The 19,825-nt window shown below is 38.9% G+C and overlaps 2 protein-coding genes across 2 annotated transcripts; both read left to right on the top strand.

Moving 5' to 3' along the window:
- The first annotated feature begins 979 nt into the window (after positions 1 to 979).
- Positions 980 to 1,617, top strand: LOC124288768 (neuromedin-U receptor 2-like). Its single transcript, XM_046725296.1, has one exon. It carries the CDS (start codon positions 980 to 982, stop codon positions 1,298 to 1,300), a length of 321 nt encoding a protein of 106 aa, XP_046581252.1. The 3' UTR covers positions 1,301 to 1,617.
- Positions 1,618 to 4,116: 2,499 nt separating this feature from the next.
- LOC124288793 (neuromedin-U receptor 2-like) lies at positions 4,117 to 5,035 on the top strand. Its single transcript, XM_046725321.1, has one exon. It carries the CDS (start codon positions 4,137 to 4,139, stop codon positions 4,974 to 4,976), a length of 840 nt encoding a protein of 279 aa, XP_046581277.1. The 5' UTR covers positions 4,117 to 4,136; the 3' UTR covers positions 4,977 to 5,035.
- The last annotated feature ends 14,790 nt before the right edge of the window (positions 5,036 to 19,825 follow it).

Here is a 19,825-nt window from a genome sequence, read left to right as displayed (position 1 = left end):
GACTTCGTAACTTGGCGCCGTTCTATGCTTTAAGATTGACGTAGGACAGTCGACCCCCAACATTGGCTCTGTAGCCAATTACCTTGTGTCTATGTAAGTGAGCTTAGTTTCACGCTGCACTCGGCAATATTCCAGCTATACGGCGGCGGTCTGTAAATAATCGAGTCTGGACCACACAATCCAGTGATCAACAGCATGAGCATCGATCTACGCAATTGGGATACGATGACATGCGCCAACCAAGTCAGCGAGCCTGACCACCCGATCCCGTTACTTGTCTCTTACGAAAAAGTCATTCTAAGCCGGATTTTCGCGGGTATTGTGTCAATATGAGGTGCCTGGTTTGGCGGTGATTTGTATTGTAGCGATGAAAAGATATTCTCCAAATGTCTTAGTCAAAGCAAAGCCCTATAGCCTCACATTCATATTAGCATCATCTTGAAATCAGTTATCAGACGTTGGTACTTCTATAAAAAATATATATACGTATTTGAGGTAGGAAAAACACATTATATGTGATTGCGGTTCTATGGCGCAGTGGGCAAGTTTGCAAGTATTTATGACAGTGTGAGCAAGTCTGAGACAAAAAATATATTATGAATTATGTACCATGTTGTTGGTATATTATGCACGCAATTAGCAAAGCCATTTAAGCTCCCTAAATACGGCAGAAAATATTGAGACGTTTACAGCTAACATGTTTTAACTTCGAGACGGATATAACTAACTATTTTTCGGACCAATTCATTCAGTGAATTTGTAGGCGAAAAGAAAAGACGAACCTCGGTTAAAACAAATATCCCTTTGAGTTATTTATAACCCTAGTTTAATGTGTATAATAATAAATACCTAAAAGGGTTATATGAATAATGATCATATGTATGTTGTGGTAAGTCAACTAATGCGCGAGAGTTCTTTATTACAGCATTTAGCATTTAGTAAGTACAACAAATTTCCTTTTGTTTCATAGGTTCTCGAAATGAACGTGACTGACACCACAGTGCCATCGAGGGGACGGCCATACGCCAACTTCACCAGCATCCCATATCCGGAACCTCCTGACCACCTTCTGGTGGCAACCACGGCATTCTATGTCATCATCTTCCTGTTGGGCATAGGCGGGAATCTGCTCGTGCTGCTCGTCTTCCTGTCCTGTCGCTCTCTGCGCACCTTCATCAACTTCCTGTTCCTGAACCTGTGTCTGGCTGACTTCCTTGTGCTGTTGATCAGCGGACCTACTGCGGTGTTGGACATTTACGCCATGGAGGTGTGGTACCTGGGAGGTGTCATGTGTACGTAACTCACTTTTTATATCTCATTAACGTCACAACTCAGTTTTCCCTACCGCTAAACGAAGACCTGAGGACGTTCGCTACAGGTCACGTCAGAAACATTTCGACCAATCAGATCATCGATTTCCAGGTCGGGAAAGTGGCATTCGGAATGTGCTTTCTGATCATGCAACCTCGAAAAGGTTAACACGGCGACGCGGCATATCTCGTTTAACTGTATTATTTTTAAAAAGAGACTACCTCTAAACCATTGGAAAGTGCTGCAAACAATATCATTCAGTTTTACTTTTTTCAAATTTTATCGATGTTTTTTTTTCAAAACGAAATCTGGAATAAAACTCGCTCGTTGTTAACTTCGACTGGAATCCTCAACAACTTTGCGTTTTGACTGGCTTTTGTCGACTTTTTGCTACTCATTTCATTGACCGCGAAACGTCGGTCTGAGGTGACGAGTATTGAGACATTTGTTAGGTATATGTACGAAATTGTGGCGAAGTTCAAGCGACTTACTTAAATACTTTCGAGATATCCGATGTTCGACACAACCACAAAATGTATATTTAATAAGGAATACACAGGAACCAAGATTTTGCTTCGAGACAACCATAATTAAGGTCTAGGAAATTGTCTAGAGAATGCCCCTGAACAGTATTCAGGTTATGTTGCGTGTCAGCATGATGCGAAATATTGATATAAAACGTCAGTGCAAAAGAATACCCAATCATGCGTGAGTGAGTGAGTTTAGTTTTACGCCGCACTCAGCAATATTCCAGCTATATGGCGACGGTCTGTAAATAATCGAGTCTGGTCCAGACAATCCAGTGATCAACAGCATGAGCATCGATCTGCGGAATTGGGAACCGATGACATGTGTCAATCAAGTCAGCGAGCCTGACCACCTTCACGGGTCTCCCCAATCATGACTACCTTCAGAAACAAATAGCTGTGAAAATTACATGAATAGATCATTGAAAAACTGTGATGACACCAGGTGTTCGTGAAACGGGAAAGCCCCAACTGATGCAGGCCTTTCACATTAACACTTTTTTTTAACCCCGGACATGTGAAGCCGGATATGGTGTTCCAGAACCTGGGTAAACAGGGATTCGAACTGATGATCTTTTTCTGTAACACAGATACTAAATTGACAGTCAAAAGAAGTTTTGGTGGTGGCTGTAGCTATAGGAAAGGTGAAATGGTACTTAGGCGGATCCAGAGATGGGGGAGGTGGTTTGTTTGTGCAGGGGTCACACACACACACACACACACACACACACACACACACACACACACACACACACACACACACACACACACACACACAACGTTTCTCAAAAAGCTGCATCCGCCCCTCTGGTATATTTCCCTGTTATCCTTGAAGGTCGCTGGAATATTTCCGGCCTGTAGCGCAATGTGGAGGGGTTTATTTAACTCAGCTAACTGCCAAGAGGCTTTGTACTGAGTGAATCAATTCAAAAATATGTTCATTCTACAATGATAGCCATGGAATCAAGAATACAGGGTTGCAATCGCCATCTTGATTTATAATAATCCAACTGTCGCCTAGAAAACTAATTTTAACGGATCGGTTTCATTATTCGGTTCGTTTATTGCGAACTACAGAACTACAGAACCGAGGGCGATAAAACGGGGATCACTTATGTTTGGCTATGATATCTGGTTTTTGACCACCTTAACAAATATAAGGAACCTACCAAGCTAGGGCAATTATGTTTCCGAAGACAATTAAAACCAATAATTTCAAAATGTTATCCTTAAAAATAAACTTGGATATGGATGTTCTGAATCCATACTATAAATAGGATGTTACGCCTATCGCTCTCTTTCAAGTGTATATTTTCATGTACCCTGTATTTTGTTTCATTTTCGGAAAAAACACCACTCGTATTTGCCTTCTTTAGCATGTCAGTTTACTCTAAACGATTTTTACCAAAAAATGTTATACCAACGAAACGTTTGTTTCCCATTCCACGAATAGCGTCCCGTTCAATAAAAGGATTTTAGTGCTAAATTACAGTAGAACGTACTGGTCATCCTTTAATGTATACATATGGCTAGCTATAGTAAGAAAGATCAGAAAGGACGTTTCGACTCTTTCAATGAAAGCGTTTGTAATGGACCTCGTGGACTCAAACTGCCATGGACCAATCATAGTGACAACACTCCTTCCATAATGGCGCCATGACAGTCACAATTTCTTATTGTGTTGTTCAGAGAGTTTAAGATCAAAAACTCATCATTAAATTAGACACTAGTGGACATAAGAAACCGTCAATGCAAGTACGATAATAAACTCCATTAAAACAAAACAAACAACGAGAAACACAATAATCTATCACATTACTACGCGTCACATATCATTCTGACCTTTCTCTAAAGATTCGGAATTTGATCATAGAGAAACATTAAAACCGATGATGATACCGGTTGTGTGCGGCTTAAGTCTATTACAAAAGATTTCATCGTTGGATGTTGCAATAATCAATTAATAGCAAAACAGAACCAAACACCCCAACTCAACAAGTATTCATTATATGTTATGTCTTAGGAACCGCAATGTCGCTATGACAAACCTGCACAGCGATTTCTGGCATCATAGAAAACTAGACAAAACTCTTCTGCTAAAGCTGGAACCTCTACAACCTTGTGTAATGCACAATGCATATTCTGTAACGAAGTTCCAAATGTTTGATTATATCATTCTGTATTGATGTACTAAACATACCTGTCCGTTTCTTTCTTATGACATATACCAGTAGGGATATCTCTAATACGACGAAATTGGTTTTCTTTGCAGGCAAAACAGTGCCTTTTGTAGAGAACATGGTAGCCAACGCTTCCATCTTGTCTATCCTCGCTGTCAGCATCGAGCGGTATCGTGTCGCCAGTCGCCCCCTTAGTCAACACGGCGGGAGCTGCAACGCTGCTGTTAAGACAATGGTGATGATCTGGGTCATCTCAGCGACAGTGGCGTCTCCAATTCTGTTCATAACCAAGTACAAAAGTGCCCTACTCCTGGATGGAACTTCCGTCAAAGTCTGCAAAACAACGTTACATCTCTCATGGCATAAAATATATGTTCTGTTATCGACAGTGCTCTTCTTTCTCATTCCTTTTGTTGTCCTGGTGTTTTTGTACTCGAAAATGTGTCTGCGGGTTCTATCGTCCAGGAGGAGTAGTATGGAGGAGATCCCTGCTCAGACGAAGGAGGTGAACCGTCTGAAGAAGCAGCTTCTCCTTATTGTCTTAACTGTGGTGCTGGCCTTCTTCCTCTGCCAAACACCATACCGTGCCATTGTTTTATGGATGCTTTTCGATACAACAAAAAGTGTTCGCAATCTTGGTTTCGTCGGTTATTTAAGTTTGATCTACTTCACCAGGATTCTTCTTTACTTGAACCATGCGATAAATCCCTTTTTGTACAACTTCGTGTCCAGGAAATTTCGACGTGCCTTAACCTCAATTTGTTGTAGGACATTGCGAAGGAAATCTTTTAATGACTTTCGTGAAGGACGGAATAGGAACTTTGCCGTTGAGATACAAAACAGACTCAGGTGTGGGCAGTTGCGGAGTCTGGAGCAAAGGAATTGCCTTTCACCACGCCACCGACATCGGCATCGTCAAAATGACTTTTTGATGTTGTATGAAAACCTTATTGAATGACATTTTAAAATGACATGTTTGCGCTTCTGTTTTCACGAAATTGGCAAGAGGCTTCTGCCGTTGTTTGTTTTTTGAAGACGTGTCAATTATGTTAATCTGTGATAGTGTTCTGTCAATTATGTTAATCTGTGATAGTGTTCGAGTTAGCATAACTGCCTACAAAACTGATGCTGGATGTCCAACAGTCGAACCAATTGCCGCGGGTAACGTTTTTTGTTTTAGGGGCGGTTTGGTAGCCATGAGGTTAAAGCGTTCGCTCGTCATACCAAAGACCCAGGTTCGATTCCCCCATAGGTACAATGTGTGAAGCCCATTTCTGGTGTCCCGCGCTGTGATATTGCTGGAATATTGCTAAAAGCAGCTTAAAACTAAACTCACTCACTCACTCAGTATTATGTTTCAAAGAGAACGCTTATGTCACACTTACGTCTATTTGGTCTTTTTTAAGGGACTTTGATATGGCACACAGATCCACTCACTGTATTAAACATCGTTTTAATTAACTGAGTGATACAGATTCGAAAAAATAGTGTATACTCTACAGAGTTACATCCGCATGATACGCAGCACTGGAGATGAAAACTTTTGTTACATCTTATTTGATTAAAAACAAAAACAACATTTCTCTGAAAGCCAGAACATGTTTTTTCTCAAGTTACCTGTAAAGAGAATAATTATCTTGCCGGGAAACATGAGCGGTTTTAAAAATCCTAGACACCCTTCTACGGCCACATAACATAAAACAAATTTAATCATTCATGTCCTTGGTTATCTACACGATATAACGGGGACAACCAGTTAGAGATACTAACCGACGACCTTTTTATTAACAGATTGTGTTCAGAACTTGATTAAAGGTATTTATAAAACGAAATACGAATTTGTTATTCCCATAATGTGTTGATTGTGTTTGGATAGGTCATAAAAATCCATCCGAACTGTGACCAGAAGAAAGTATACACTAGAAGGTTGGATTTGAACAAAGTACCAGTAATACAAACGTTTTAAGACAGTAGGCGCCGAAATACCTTAAACTTACGGTCCAAACGCAGCTACGATACCTGTTCCATATACTTCGCAGACTAACCATTGTTGCTTTTATTCCAGTCACTATTAAACAGACCCGAGACGATCCGGGATAGAATTGATCATCAGTAACCCATGCTTGTCGTAACGGGCGAAAAAAAGGGGATCGGGTGGTCAGTCTGGTTGACTTGGTTGACACATGTCATCGTATCCCAGTTGCGATTCTCATGCTGTTGATCACTAGATTGTCTGGTCTAGACTCGATTATTTACAGACCACCGCCAAACAGCTGGAATATTGCTGAGTGCGGCGTAAAACTAAACTCACTCACTCACATCAAGCATGGATGTATACCATTTGCCGTTGCTGTGATACAAAGTATCGTTCCATGTCGTGCTGTACTTCAAAGTATCATTCAAGATATTTTATTTCTGTTTCAGAATTTCTATTACAAGGTATTTAAAAGTGAAATACAAATTCTTTATTACTTCGATGTGTTTGGATAGGTCATAAAAATAAAAAAAATACAAGGTAATATAAGACAGTAGGCGCCGAAATACTTCAAACTTACGGCGCAAAACGCAGCTACGATACCTGTTCTAAATACTTCCGTTACTAACCACTGTTGGTTCTCTTCTCGCCACTATCAAACATGGCGGTATACCATTTGCCGTTGTTGTGATACAGAGTATCGTGTTTTACTGCAAAGTATCCTTCAAGAGATGATGATCAGAATTGATAATCATGTTCATGATGTTTTAAAATTCTGTTGATATGTGACGTGAGGCTGAGGGAGCCATGATCACCTGACAAATTGTAACTTTAGAGACATGGTTTGCAGATAACATGAAAACCCACAAATCAATGACTACATATTACTTTCATTACCTGGAGATTTGGTTTAAGTAATTACATGATTGCTCTCACGTACCTGTACTTGTATTTCGATGTCATATTCAAGATTAAACGTTTCAGATTCGGATCTGTGGTATACCTGGAGGGTAATTTACAAGATTGTCGTATGTACGCTTCAAAATGTACAAAAGTGGATCGTCGAAAATACTGGAATAAATATTGACGTGAAAGATACAGCTTATTACGTTGTTAGTTACAGGGTGGGATCTACCAAACTGAAAACCTTCGAGCCCCAAGTGGGTACAGGTGGTCCAGTAGTCAAAGCCGACGCAATTAGCTATGTAGATTTGTGTACCCCTGAGAAAAAGAATCCCTGAATATTTCATGAATTGTTAGTACCAAACCCGTGATGAACATAAATATCCTGTTTGTTTCCATCTAACACACTTAACTTCCTTAGCAAAGTACATATTCTGGCATTTGTTGTCTATGTACAAATTCTAGTACTTATTTTAGTCGAGTTTATCCGTCTTCCAAACCCACTCTCCCCAAGTGCCAAAGTCAGCCTTAGTCACACTTCCTTAGCAGAGCCATTTGTTGTATATGTACAAATTCAAGTACTTTTTTTGATTGAGTCCCATCCGTGTTTTAAACACATTCTCCCAAAGTGAGACGACAACTTGCCCACACTCAATGACAGCGATCTAACACACATCCATTGGGGTGTCAAAAGAGCACTAAAAACTGAAAGTCCAGACGACTTTCTTTTTCTACGCCACATTGTGGATTAGAACGTCACCCAGATGGCATTCAACCAAAAAAAGTCTGATAGAATTTCTACTTTTTAAGGAAGGAAATAACAAAGAAATAATTTCAAAATTTCATGTAACAAAACATTATCATGCATGTTATACTGACACGTTTCCAGACATGATATACCTTTGTGCATTGATGCAATTGAGCAACAGATCTTATTCCAGTTATTTAAATGCATACACTCTCAGCCTCCTAAGAGAGTTGCGACATAATAACAAAACGCTTGAGTCTACAGGGTTGGCAAATGTAATAGAGAATTCTATTTTCATTTCAAAGTATCGGTTGTCGTAAATAGGCTGCATTGGCTATAATGTAACACGTTTAGACCGCACATTGCAGTAAATAGGCTGCATTCAGTACAACCTGAAATTATTGAGAATTTAAAGATTGTAATTTTTTTTTTTTTCACTCATTACTCACGTATTAAATGTGAATATTAGCAGAACATAACTCCAGATTCAAAGACAGGTGGACAGTTAGTATTTTGTCAAGTCACCATGCAGGCTTCAATGCGGCGGGGCATACTGCTGATCAAAGAAGTTAGAAAGTCGCTCCTTTTGTTCAGGTTTCATGATCAGTGATGGAATTCCTCGACTTTTCTGCCAACCCATTGCATGCAGACCTGTTCTAATTGTCTCCTTACAGACAGCCACAGTTCCTCTATCAATCATATCCAGCCTTAAGTTTTCTAATCTCCTTCGTTTGTTTTTAGAAACAAGAATACCAAGCCGCCTCCTGTCACCGACAGTTAAATTTCTGGGCCTACCTGCGCCTCCCTGGTGCTCAGTGCCATATCCATTTGCAATATTTTTCAAAACAAGATAAACAGTGGACAAAGGGATGCCTGTTCTACTTGAAATCACTTTAGCTGATCTGATGTCCTTGTTATAATACTCTAAAATCAACTTCCTCTTCTTTAAATCATCCATACTGAGGATCACTGAAAATGTCGTCTGCTAGCAAGTAAACAAAGGGGGATAACTCTTCACAAACTAATGAAAAAGGATTAACGGAGTTGTCTCTCTTGAATGAAACCAAGCCCTTGATAGCTGGTCAAGGTTGTTTATACTAGAAATCCAATTAAACATATTCCTAAAATTCTCAATAATTTCTGGTCATACTATATTTACTCCTAATGGCTATAATGTAACACGTTTAGACCCTACAATGCAGCTCACCACTTCATTACATGTATTTCACGCCTTGCCAGTTTCTATATTTTTGCTTCTAATTGTACATTATCAGGTATGACAGTTTTGTTTAAAGTGTTTCACAAATGTTATCAATGCAAAATAGAGCAAACATTTGAGGGTCATTTGTGGTTTTTTCGGATTTTGTAGAATTATTGTCTGTTACGAAAATAGATTTTAGTTTAGTTTGAATCCTGGTGATATTTCGTAGTTTGTGCTGCTTCTGTGTGCAAGCACCTTTGGTTGGAACAGAAGTCCGCTGAATATTGTAATTTCAGATTACAGGATCACAAAGGTTATTGTAGTTCAAAGAAAGATGCCAAAGAGGTACTCAGATACATTGAATTTACCTTACAGGGCGGTTGGGTAGCGAAGTGGTTCTGTCGTCTCAACAAAGACCCAGGTTCGATTCCCCACATAGTCACAAAGTTTGAAGGCCATTTCTGGTGCCCATCACATAGTGCCACATGCCACGTACAATAATACTCACTCTTTCACTATGTTACCAGAAAATGAGACAATAACGCATTTGATGGGACAAACTTCAGAACCCTCACCTTCACGCTTGGTCACCAATGCCAAATGAACGTTTGAGATGATCTATCTCATAAACAGAGGAACAGATCAGCACATCCAGAGCGTTCTGGACACTGTGCACCATAAACAGCAGCTTTGATGTGCGTAATAATCCAGATAATGACACTGACTATGTATGTCAACGACAGCTGTATATTGATCATCAAAGATTGGTAGAAGGTCAGCGAAGACCGGACCATCTGGGCATTAGGACAGAAATCGATCGCGTCTCAACGGGCATATTTGCAGGTGTTCTCACACCGAACACCTCATAGTAATCTTCAAGCTTTATTTGTTGTCAGTATTAGCGAGTACACTACCGGAGAAAAGAAACTACCCCCAATAGAGTATCATAGCTGTCTTTTGGACCTTCCAGTGTGGTTTCTGTTAAAATAGAAGTACTATCGATCATTTAGTGCGTTTAGAATCCTTTGTAAAACATGCCATTATTCAAAAACAACATGCAGTGTCGATTTTTTTCGATTTAGAAAAAGCATATGACACTACTTGGAAACATGGGATTTTAAGAGATTTACACGATTTTGGATTGCGAGGCCGTTTGCCTCAATTCATATCCAGGTCTTTAACTGACAGGCAATTTCAAGTCCGCGTGGGTTCTACCCTGTCTGATTATTACAATCAGGATCAGGGTGTCCCTCAAGGAAGTATTTTGTCTGTCACACTTTTTAGCATAAAGATAAATAGTTTGTCCAAGGTTTTAAATGATTCAATCGATGGGTCGCTGTTTGTGGATGATTTTAACATTTCTTGTCGTGGTAAAAATATGCATACTATTGCAACTGCAATTGTGTTTAAACAAACTAAATAAACGGTGTCTTGAAAACGTCAAAAACTAATTGTATACACTTCTGTAGAAAATATAAGCCACATAAGGATCCAGAACTAAATTTAAATGGCACTCCAATGAAAGTTGTCAAAGAGGCCAAGTTCTTGGTCTACTTTTCGATTCCCATTTAACTTTTCTGCCGCATATTAAATCCCTTAAAAATAAATGCCTGAAGGCACTCGATTTATTGAAAGTAGTTTCGAATTCAAAGTGGGGAGGGGATCAAACTACCCTCCTACACCTATATAGGTCACTAGTCCGGTCCAAACTTGATTATGGCTCTATCGTATATAGTGGAGCCTGCAGCAGTAACCTAAAACTATTAGATTCTATTCACCACCAAGGCCTAAGACTTTGTCTTGGGTCTTTTAGAACTTCTCCTGTTGACAGTCTCTATGTCGAGGCCGATGAGCCATCACTTAACCAACGTCGTATAAAATTAACTTTACAGTATATAACAAAACTTTATTCCAATGCGTCAAACCCTGCCTATAACTGTGTCTTTAATCCATTATATATGAAGATCTGTATAACAAGAAGCCTTCTCTTGTTCCGCCTCTTGGTATAAGAGTGAAACCTTTCCTTTCTGCTGCTGGCATTGAGCTAGAACATATAGCTCCTTCCCGTCTTATTTCTTCTCCTCCTTGGCAGTTGGTGAGGCCACAAGTTGACCTTACACTGACAACATTTAAAAACTCAGAAACAAATGAATTACAATATAAACAAGAATTTAATCAATTAAAAAGTAAATATTCTACATACAAATCCTTATTTACAGATGGGTCTAAGGATGGTGGTGCGGTTGCTTGTGCCACCGTTATTGGATCCAAAACAATCTCTTCTCGACTACCAAATAACAGCTCTATTTTCAAAGCAGAAGCTAATGCCATATTAACAGCTCTTCAATATATTAATACACACTGTAAATATAAACAATACATTATCTTTTCCGATTCTCTTTCGTGTCTTCAGGCTGTTAAAAATCTTTCTTGTAAACATCCACTTTTATTAGAAATTATTGAATTGTATAATGAGCTTGCTACTGGCCAATTCGACATTGTCTTTTGTTGGTTACCCAACCACGTTGGCATTTCTGGCAGCACAATGGCTGATCTTGCTGCCAAGGCAGCACTCAACAAACCTGTGACACCACTTCTGATCCCGAACTCTGATTACAAAGCTGCTATTAGATCTTATATCCGTGATCTGATGCAGAAGAAGTGGGATACCCAAGTAGGTATAAATAAATTACATGGAATAAAACCAACTATCGGTTACACCTACTTGGGTTGTCAGTCCAGATTTGAAGAGGTCATCATACGACGATGTCGTATTGGCCACACACGATATACTCATGAGTACCTATTAAAAGGTGAGGATCCTCCGTTTTGTATCCCTTGTATATATACTAGGATATAATGTTAGTTATCATTTAATAGTTGAATTTTTAAAAGAATTAGACTTGTTGACTGATCTGTAAATAGCTAAATATTTTATTATTGGTTGTTTAGTTTAGAAACTGAGATTGTTCGTGGCTGTACCCTCAAAGGGGGTTGAAGTAGCGTAAAAATATTGTCCTCCTGAGAGGGTATGTAAGCCCCAAAACTTTCAAAGTAAAATATAAATTATCACATTTTACACGTAGTATTTTTGTTATTTTAACTGTTTGCTAAATTTTCCTACAATCGCCAGCGGCTGAAGGGATGGTGTAAATCCAGCTAGGATCCATGCAGGTAGCAAAAGTAATGTAAGTCCCCATGGTTCCTAGTATGGTGATCTACCCTCAGTTGTTGGCGATCTATAGCCCATTTTTACATTGTATTGTCCAAAAATAGTTTTATACTTTTAAAGATATATGCTAGCTAGTTTTAACTCAATCTGTGATAATCTACTGGTTTTACTGTCCTTTGCTGACAGGGTATTATATATTATATGTATGTATTATGAATTTAGAACTAGTTTTAGTCACGATATGGCTGAAATATTGCCGATGTGACTTTAAATCTTAACCCACTCACTCACTCAATCTTTTGGACCTTAAGTTTTAAGTGGCTCTTTTCAGTATCATAACGTTTTGATAACATTTGTGATTTTACTTTTAATCCAATGTTTTTTTATTGTGCATCCTGTCTTTTGTCCACCGTTATGTCATTCTGAAAATGAGGCATCTTTTTCAATTCAAAGATTAAATACATTGACAATAGAAATGAAGAATATCCACAGTCAATATGTTGTCTTAAAGTGGCTTCTTTAATGGTCGCTTATTATTTTATGCTCCAGCAGTGATATAGGGCCTACTTGTGGCAACTTCTGTGACTATCACGGAAGCCTTCTAGCATGTTGGCAGATAACTACTGCCTCAATCGTGATCATTACCATTATTCCTATGAACCCTCAGAATGAAATAAAAGTGGCTAGGAGTGACATCTCCATATTGTTTTTCTGACTTAGGGTTTGTGAAGAAAATATCCGAACCCGATAGAATCAACATTATATTCTTTATATATGCATATTTAAGCACATTTCTTGTTGAAGCTGCTTAATCTGATCTCACACGAGCCAAAATCGTTGGCACCTTCACACCACATCTGTATTTTTTGTTCTTCATGTGTTACTGTGTTGCCTTCAACCTGCTCCCTGTCAGCCTCCAAGGCGCCAGTGATGTAATAACTGTCACTGAGGCACCTTCCAGGAATCTATATCCTGCTGTATTCTTTGTCTTGCCAACAAAAACCTAACGTTTTGTTTCAAAATATAAGTGTATAAATATGTAATATGAAGACTTAAATGTTAAATAAACATAATGACATATCAGAATTCAAAACTCATTGAAATGCATACTTCTATGGAGCAGGTAGACAGATTTTGCATTGAAAGTAGTTATTATCTCCGCTACACGAAAGGAAAGATATTTCTTTTAACAACATCTTACAGTATAATGTGCGTTTGTTTCTGACAATTTCTTCTCACTACCAACACTCGAAAACAAACATGTTTCTTTCGAGCATTATGTGTGTTATTTACTATTCCTAAGGCGCATCCAGTTACATCTAGCTGCTGTTAATGTTAATCTCTAGTGTAGCACAAAAGATTCCTCTCTTCACTAGGTTATAGCCAACTTGATAACAGTGTCAGAATACATCTCGGAACGTCTCTATATGCCTAAAACACCAAATATTGTTATCCATAACGATGTTTGCATATTTACTTTTTGAGAATTGTTGAATGATCGGCTTACATTTTATATAATGCATAAGGACGATATATGTGATCACAAAGTAATTTACAATGATACTCGAGGCGTGTGCGCGTTCGTGCGTGTGTGTGTGTGTGTGTGTGTGTGCTTGCGTGCGTGCGTGCGTGCGTGCGTGCGTGTGTGTGTGTGCGTGTGTGTGTGTGTGTGTGTGTGTGTGTTCCGATGTGACTTTAAATCTTAACCCACTCACTCACTCAATCTTTTGGACCTTAAGTTTTAAGTGGCTCTTTTCAGTACCATAACGTTTTGATAACATTTGTGCCTGTCATGCGTGTGGATGTGACTGATTGGTCTTGTCCGGACTAATAGCGGTTTTATGGTGCTAGCCCATTGAGATACCATGTACCAAACCCCCAAACACTTTACTCAATACGAGACGTTCAGCCCTTGCTTAATCACCTTGGTGATGAGTACCATGTCCGGAAACAACACGTACCATATTTTAGCGGGTTTTGGTATGACACAGATAGGGCGGTAACGCTGATGTTCCTCTCTCCAGATAGATGTTCTGTCCACTACGACAAGGATGCGTCAGGTCATTTGAGGAATATACAAGTTTATTGCTCATCTTGATGTTTCTTTAAACGCTATCCCCTAGTAGCTGCTATTATTTAGTAAAAATCCAAAAACGATGACTACATGTTGTTCTTGAAAACGTTCACTCCTATTGTAATGCACCATGAGCATTTATTTTAGCTGTGTCGATGCTGTCCAATTCCAGTACATAGTTCTCAAAGTACTCTACACGGAATGCTATACCACGTTTCACTTACAGATATATATATATCTGTGTTCTATCTTGTCCACCAGTTTGTGTTGCTCAGCTTAATGTTTGTTTAGTAGCTGCTATTTTGGATGTGAAACAAAATGTCTTTGACAAGACAAGCCATCATGTATTTTCTTACAAAAGTATATTTCGAGCGTCTCAAGGCCTTTCCGACAGGAGATGTCATCACCTAAATAGAGAATATCGAACTTTGTTTTTATCTTGTCAGAAGAAAACAGTTTTTGATTACCGAACATCTGTATTCGGTTGTGGCAGAGATAAATATAAAGTTGATGGGTTTCAAGCAGGTCAGCGTGGAATAGGGGATCCACCATAAGACGGTATGTTCTGTATCTTCACTGGAAGAGTAGGGGGCGGGTGGGTGTGTGCATTGGTGGCGCAGTCGTCTGGGGAGACGGAATTCGTACGGAACCTATGATTGAATCCCATTTTGCCCGGATTATCTGCATTGCCTGCACCACATCCCTTATCGTGGGTCTAGTCAAAATGATAAACGTCTGGGACCTGGATCACTTCGGACATTTCACCACCATTATGTTGACACGCTGTGAAATAACTGGAACACCCTTACAAGGTGCGGTAATAGATTTATTCTTCAAAAAGAGACATCTTGATACGTTTGCAGCTGGGTTTGTTTCCAATGATAGCACTCCTTCTTCGAGGGTCATTAAATGAATCCTAAGTAAGTCGGATAAGACATTAGTAGCATTCGCAATGTGAGTCTTGAGTGTAGAAAACTTCCGCATAAGCACAATGTACAACGCTGGCATAAAAAGGGTTTTACAATTTGTCAGCATTTTCCACGTACGGCGCCATCTAAAACAGTGGAGTAATTTCTCAAGAGCCCAATGTTTTATATTAGACCCTTTGTAGTCAGTTAGAAACCTTACACCCACGAACCATCCTTTAACTGCCAAACCTTTGTGCAAAGAAACCTTGAGAACCCTTCATGTAAAAGATGTTTCAAAACACGACTTTCCTCCTTCTGAACTCAATGGTGTTCATCACAAATTCTGAAGATTAGTTTTCACTCTGACTTGTTAACAAAATCCGTGCCGAGTTTCACATGTCCTATTTATCGGGTTGTTTCAGTTTAACTAAAAATCTTTACACTAAAACATCTCTTTTTTTGTAAATCTGAATTATAAATTTTAAATTAAACTTTATTACGCATAATATATACACAAACGACACACAGATTAATTCATAAGACATTTCCGAGATGTTCCTAATACGTTTAGTAGAGCACATTTCAAGAACTAACAACCAGATATTTCTTCTGTCCCAATATTCTCCCTGGCTGTGATTCTGGAGCCGTCACAAAGTGTCAGCACCATACCCCTTCATATGTACACAGCGGCGTTAAACCAAACTCGCTCACTCACGCACTCGACTAAATGTGATCCATGGCACCAGTACTGGCTAATAAGATTGCCATCCGTTCAGAACACGTTAATTTGAGTCCCTGGTTCCCATATATTACTGTAACATTATTTAAAAGCATAACTCCATCACGTCAGCTTTGGTTGCCCTCTGTCATTCCGCTGACACCATGTATCTGTAAAACAGCGTTAACATGTTGTCCCTGTGTTGTGTTTCCTGTGGCTTCTAGCTACATTCAAGCAAAGGAAGAACACCAGACATAGGCTCAAACATTGTACCTATTTAGGGAATTGAACCCGTGTATTTGACATGAACAGCTAACGCTTTCAACACGGGGCAACCCGACCGCCTTCCCCTTTCCATAGAAGGATTCGGACATATCTCGTCAGTTACAGCCTGCACCGTCAATCAATACTGATTACATGAGTTCAGCGGGATTCTATAGCTGCGAAAAAAAGGTATCAAATGAAACTCATTACGGTGCATAATTTCACATTATGAAGGTGAAACAAATCGCCTTGTCTGGTCCTGAACGACTATGCTAGAGTAGTATATCAATTGACGTCATTAGATTGATATGTCGTGATGTATATAGAACCTCACTCGAGGGTTCTTCAATGTCAAACAAATTAGTTAAAGATGATCAAAGCAGCAAAACTTAGACACATTCTCAAATTTTACCAATGATTTTTGCAAATATTTGAATACAAATTTGAAAAATGTTATTTTAAAAGAAGACAGGTACTTTCTATATCTATATATCTTAGATGTTAATATGCATTCTATTTAACGACACACTTTCCTATAAAAATCACTCATCGTCTTTCAAGGTCAACACCAATATGTGATCAATCATATTAAAGCTTATCCACATATGGATGGATATTTCCACATTTAAGACAACACCTTAATTTATTTGTTATTATGAGTATTACCAACACGTTGTAGATGAAGGATCTCATTCTGCATTTCAGGTTTAGAGCATATATCCGTTAAAGGCATATATATAAGGGGACCTTTCACAAAGCAACAGTGTTGCTTTTCTCGTAAATTCATCTATTACACATCGTCACTTCCAGTGTATAAATGCGGCTTGGAGTGCTCTCAAAGACTGAATTGCAATAGACAACCATAAGCATCGTTGCGAGACAAAGATCGTATTGATGTTATATAATTAAGTTGTGTCCATATGCTAATTGCTGTAAAACGGCAGCCCTGAAGAACAGGGTTAGAATTGGTCATCAGCAACCCATGCTTGTCGTTACAGGCTACTAACGGGATCGGATGGTCAGGCTCGCTGACTTGGTTGACACATGCCATCGTTTCCCAGTTCCGTAGATCGATGTTCATGCTGTTGATCACTGGATTGTGTGGTCCAGATTCGATTACATGCAGACCTGCGCCATATAGCTGAAATATTGTTAACAATAACATAGAACAACATTCTCGCACTTCTCGCCAAAAAGCAGACTGTCTGTGTCAGATCGGGTTTTTAAGGGAGAAGAACATATATCTTTCACCATTTACAGCCAAAGCGTAAACAACAACCGTTTGTAATGGTATATGCGTGATTAATCTGTTAGACTCTGAACAAAAAATTGTGAGTTGGGAAGATCAACTCCAAGCCCACGACATTACTTTCAGACAATCCTTATTTGATTGAAGTTTCGATTATAATTCATCTCTCATAAATATTTATGAAAAAACTCTTACTTAAACTTACTTTCTTTCACGAGTTATAATTACAGTCCTTTTTACAAAATGGATTTTCAAACGTCTTTCATTCCTTTCATGCCTCTTTTGAAACCCACACATGGATGAATCTGAAAAACAACTATGTGGGGGAAATTTCAAGTCAAGTCATTTTTAAAATGCAAACTTATTTCTGTTGATATGTGACGTGAGTCTGAGGGAGACATGATCATCTGACAAATTGTAACTTTAGAGACATGGCTTGCAAATAACATCAAAACCCACAAATCAATGACTACATATTATTTTCATTACCTGGAGATTTGATTGTAATAATTATATGTTTGCTTTCTTATTGTACATGTATTTCGATGTCATATTAAAGATTAAACGTTTCAAAATTCAGTTATGTTTGGTATACCTGAAGGGTTGTTTACAAGATGATCCTATGTATGCTTTAAAGTGGACGAAAATGAATCGTGGAGAATATTGGAATAAAAATTAACGCGAAAGATACACTTTAGCGCATTGTTAGTGGAATCTACCTAATTGAAAACCTTCGAGCTCCTTGTGGGGAATAATGTTCCAGTCGTCTCAAATGACGCTATTAGCGGCGCAGATTTGCATCCCCTTGAGTTGTCAGTATCAAACCCGTGATGAATATCAACTTCCTGTCTGTTTCGCTTTCAACCACCATCGAACATGGGTGTAAACCTCATGCACGTCATTTCAATACCTCTCAGGCGTTCCAAACAACATAGGATCAGTCGTCCAATCCTGTTTTCGTCCAGTTTATGCTGTACTGTAACAGTGCTGGACCTTGTTCCCATGTTTGCCTGAACAAAACCCAAAGTCATCATGCTGTTGGGTTTCACAAAAGTGCTAAACGGGCAAGACCTGAATCTTTTCGCTGTTTCCTGAGACAATGAGCTAACACGCTGTGATATAATTGATCACTGAACAGCGATGAAAGCAAAATCACTCAAGGACAATGAACGAAATGATAGAGTTGGAAAAGATCGCAGCAAAGTATGATACAGCTCAATTGCACTCCCCCCATGATAATTTACATATCCTAAAATAATGTTCACATAGTTTAAGTTTTTATTTGCCAAAAATATTATAATATATATAACTGTCATGTACTCACTGAATAGTTGTAATATATTTTGGAAACACCCTCTTTGATTTTGTCATTATTCATGAAACCCGTTCCATACATTATGCATGAGATGTACATATGCGTGCTCATACATCATCAGTGCTAGAATAAAAGTCGCGAGATCTCTCTCTCTCTCTCTCTGTCTCGTCAGAAGAAAGTGTGAAGTTTGTCCCATCAAATTTCTTATTGTCTCATTTTCTGGTAACATAGTGAAAGAGAAATAGTCTTCAAGCATTATGACTTATAGGGGTTAATAAAAGACATAACGAAAGACTTTTGCGGGTTTCACTTCCTTAGCAAAGCACATTTTTTTGCATTTGTGGCTTAGTACAAATTCTAGTACTTATTTTCGTCGAGTGCAATCCGTCTTTCGAACCCACTCTCACTAAGTGAAGCGTCAAATTGCCAACAATCAATGTCGGCCATCTAACGCACTTCACTTCCTTACCAAAGAACAAAATCTGCCATTTGTTGCCATGTACGAATTCAAATACTTGTTTTGGTTGAGTCCCATCCGTGCTTTTAATAGGCTGCAGTAGTATTCTCCCAATGGATTTAGTGTAACACGTTTAGACCGCTACATTGCAGCTCGCCACTTTATTACATGTATTTCGCGCCTTGCCAGTTTCTTATATTTTCGTTCTAATCTACATCATCAGGTATGACAGCTTTGTTCAAAGTGTTTCAGACATATTCTCAATATCATATGGAGCAAATATTTAAGGGCCATTTGGTTTTCTTCAGATGTTACAGAACTACTGTCCGTTTTGGAAATAGATTTTAGTTTTAACATTTATTACGATTCCAAAATTGATATACAATAAGCCGAGTTACACTGCCTTTGTTCCAGTTAATTCCATCCTGACGATATTTAGTAGTTTGCTTCTGTCTGCAAGCACATTGTGATTGGATGCATAGTCCGTTGTATCAGGCATGTTGTAATTTCAGATTACAAGAACACAACGGTTATTGTAGTTCAAAGAAAGGACGCCAAAGAGCGTCAGATACATTCGAATTTAGGTTACAGGGGCGGTTGGGTAGCGAAGTGGTTCGATCGTCCCAACAAAGACCCAGGTTCGATTCCCCACATAGTCACAATGCTTGAAGGCAATTTCTGGTGGCCACTCTTTCACTATTTTACCAGAAAATGAGACAATAAGAAATTTGATGGGACAAACTTCAGAACCCTCACCTTCACACTGGGTTATCAATGCCAAACGAACTCTTCAGAGAAACAGATCAGCACATACAGTGCGTTC

Source organism: Haliotis rubra, unplaced genomic scaffold (assembly GCF_003918875.1).
Source record: "Haliotis rubra isolate DU_JTF1 unplaced genomic scaffold, ASM391887v1 Scf424, whole genome shotgun sequence".
NCBI classification, from domain to species: domain Eukaryota; kingdom Metazoa; phylum Mollusca; class Gastropoda; order Lepetellida; family Haliotidae; genus Haliotis; species Haliotis rubra.
Note: the sequence above shows the minus strand (reverse complement) of the source record. Positions and strands in the feature narration are given on the sequence as shown.

What these genes read in the sequence shown, in the direction of transcription:
- LOC124288768 (XM_046725296.1), top strand. Translation starts at nt 980, where the DNA reads ATGAACGTGACTGACACCACAGTGCCATCGAGGGGACGGCCATACGCC.
- LOC124288793 (XM_046725321.1), top strand. Translation starts at nt 4,137, where the DNA reads ATGGTAGCCAACGCTTCCATCTTGTCTATCCTCGCTGTCAGCATCGAG.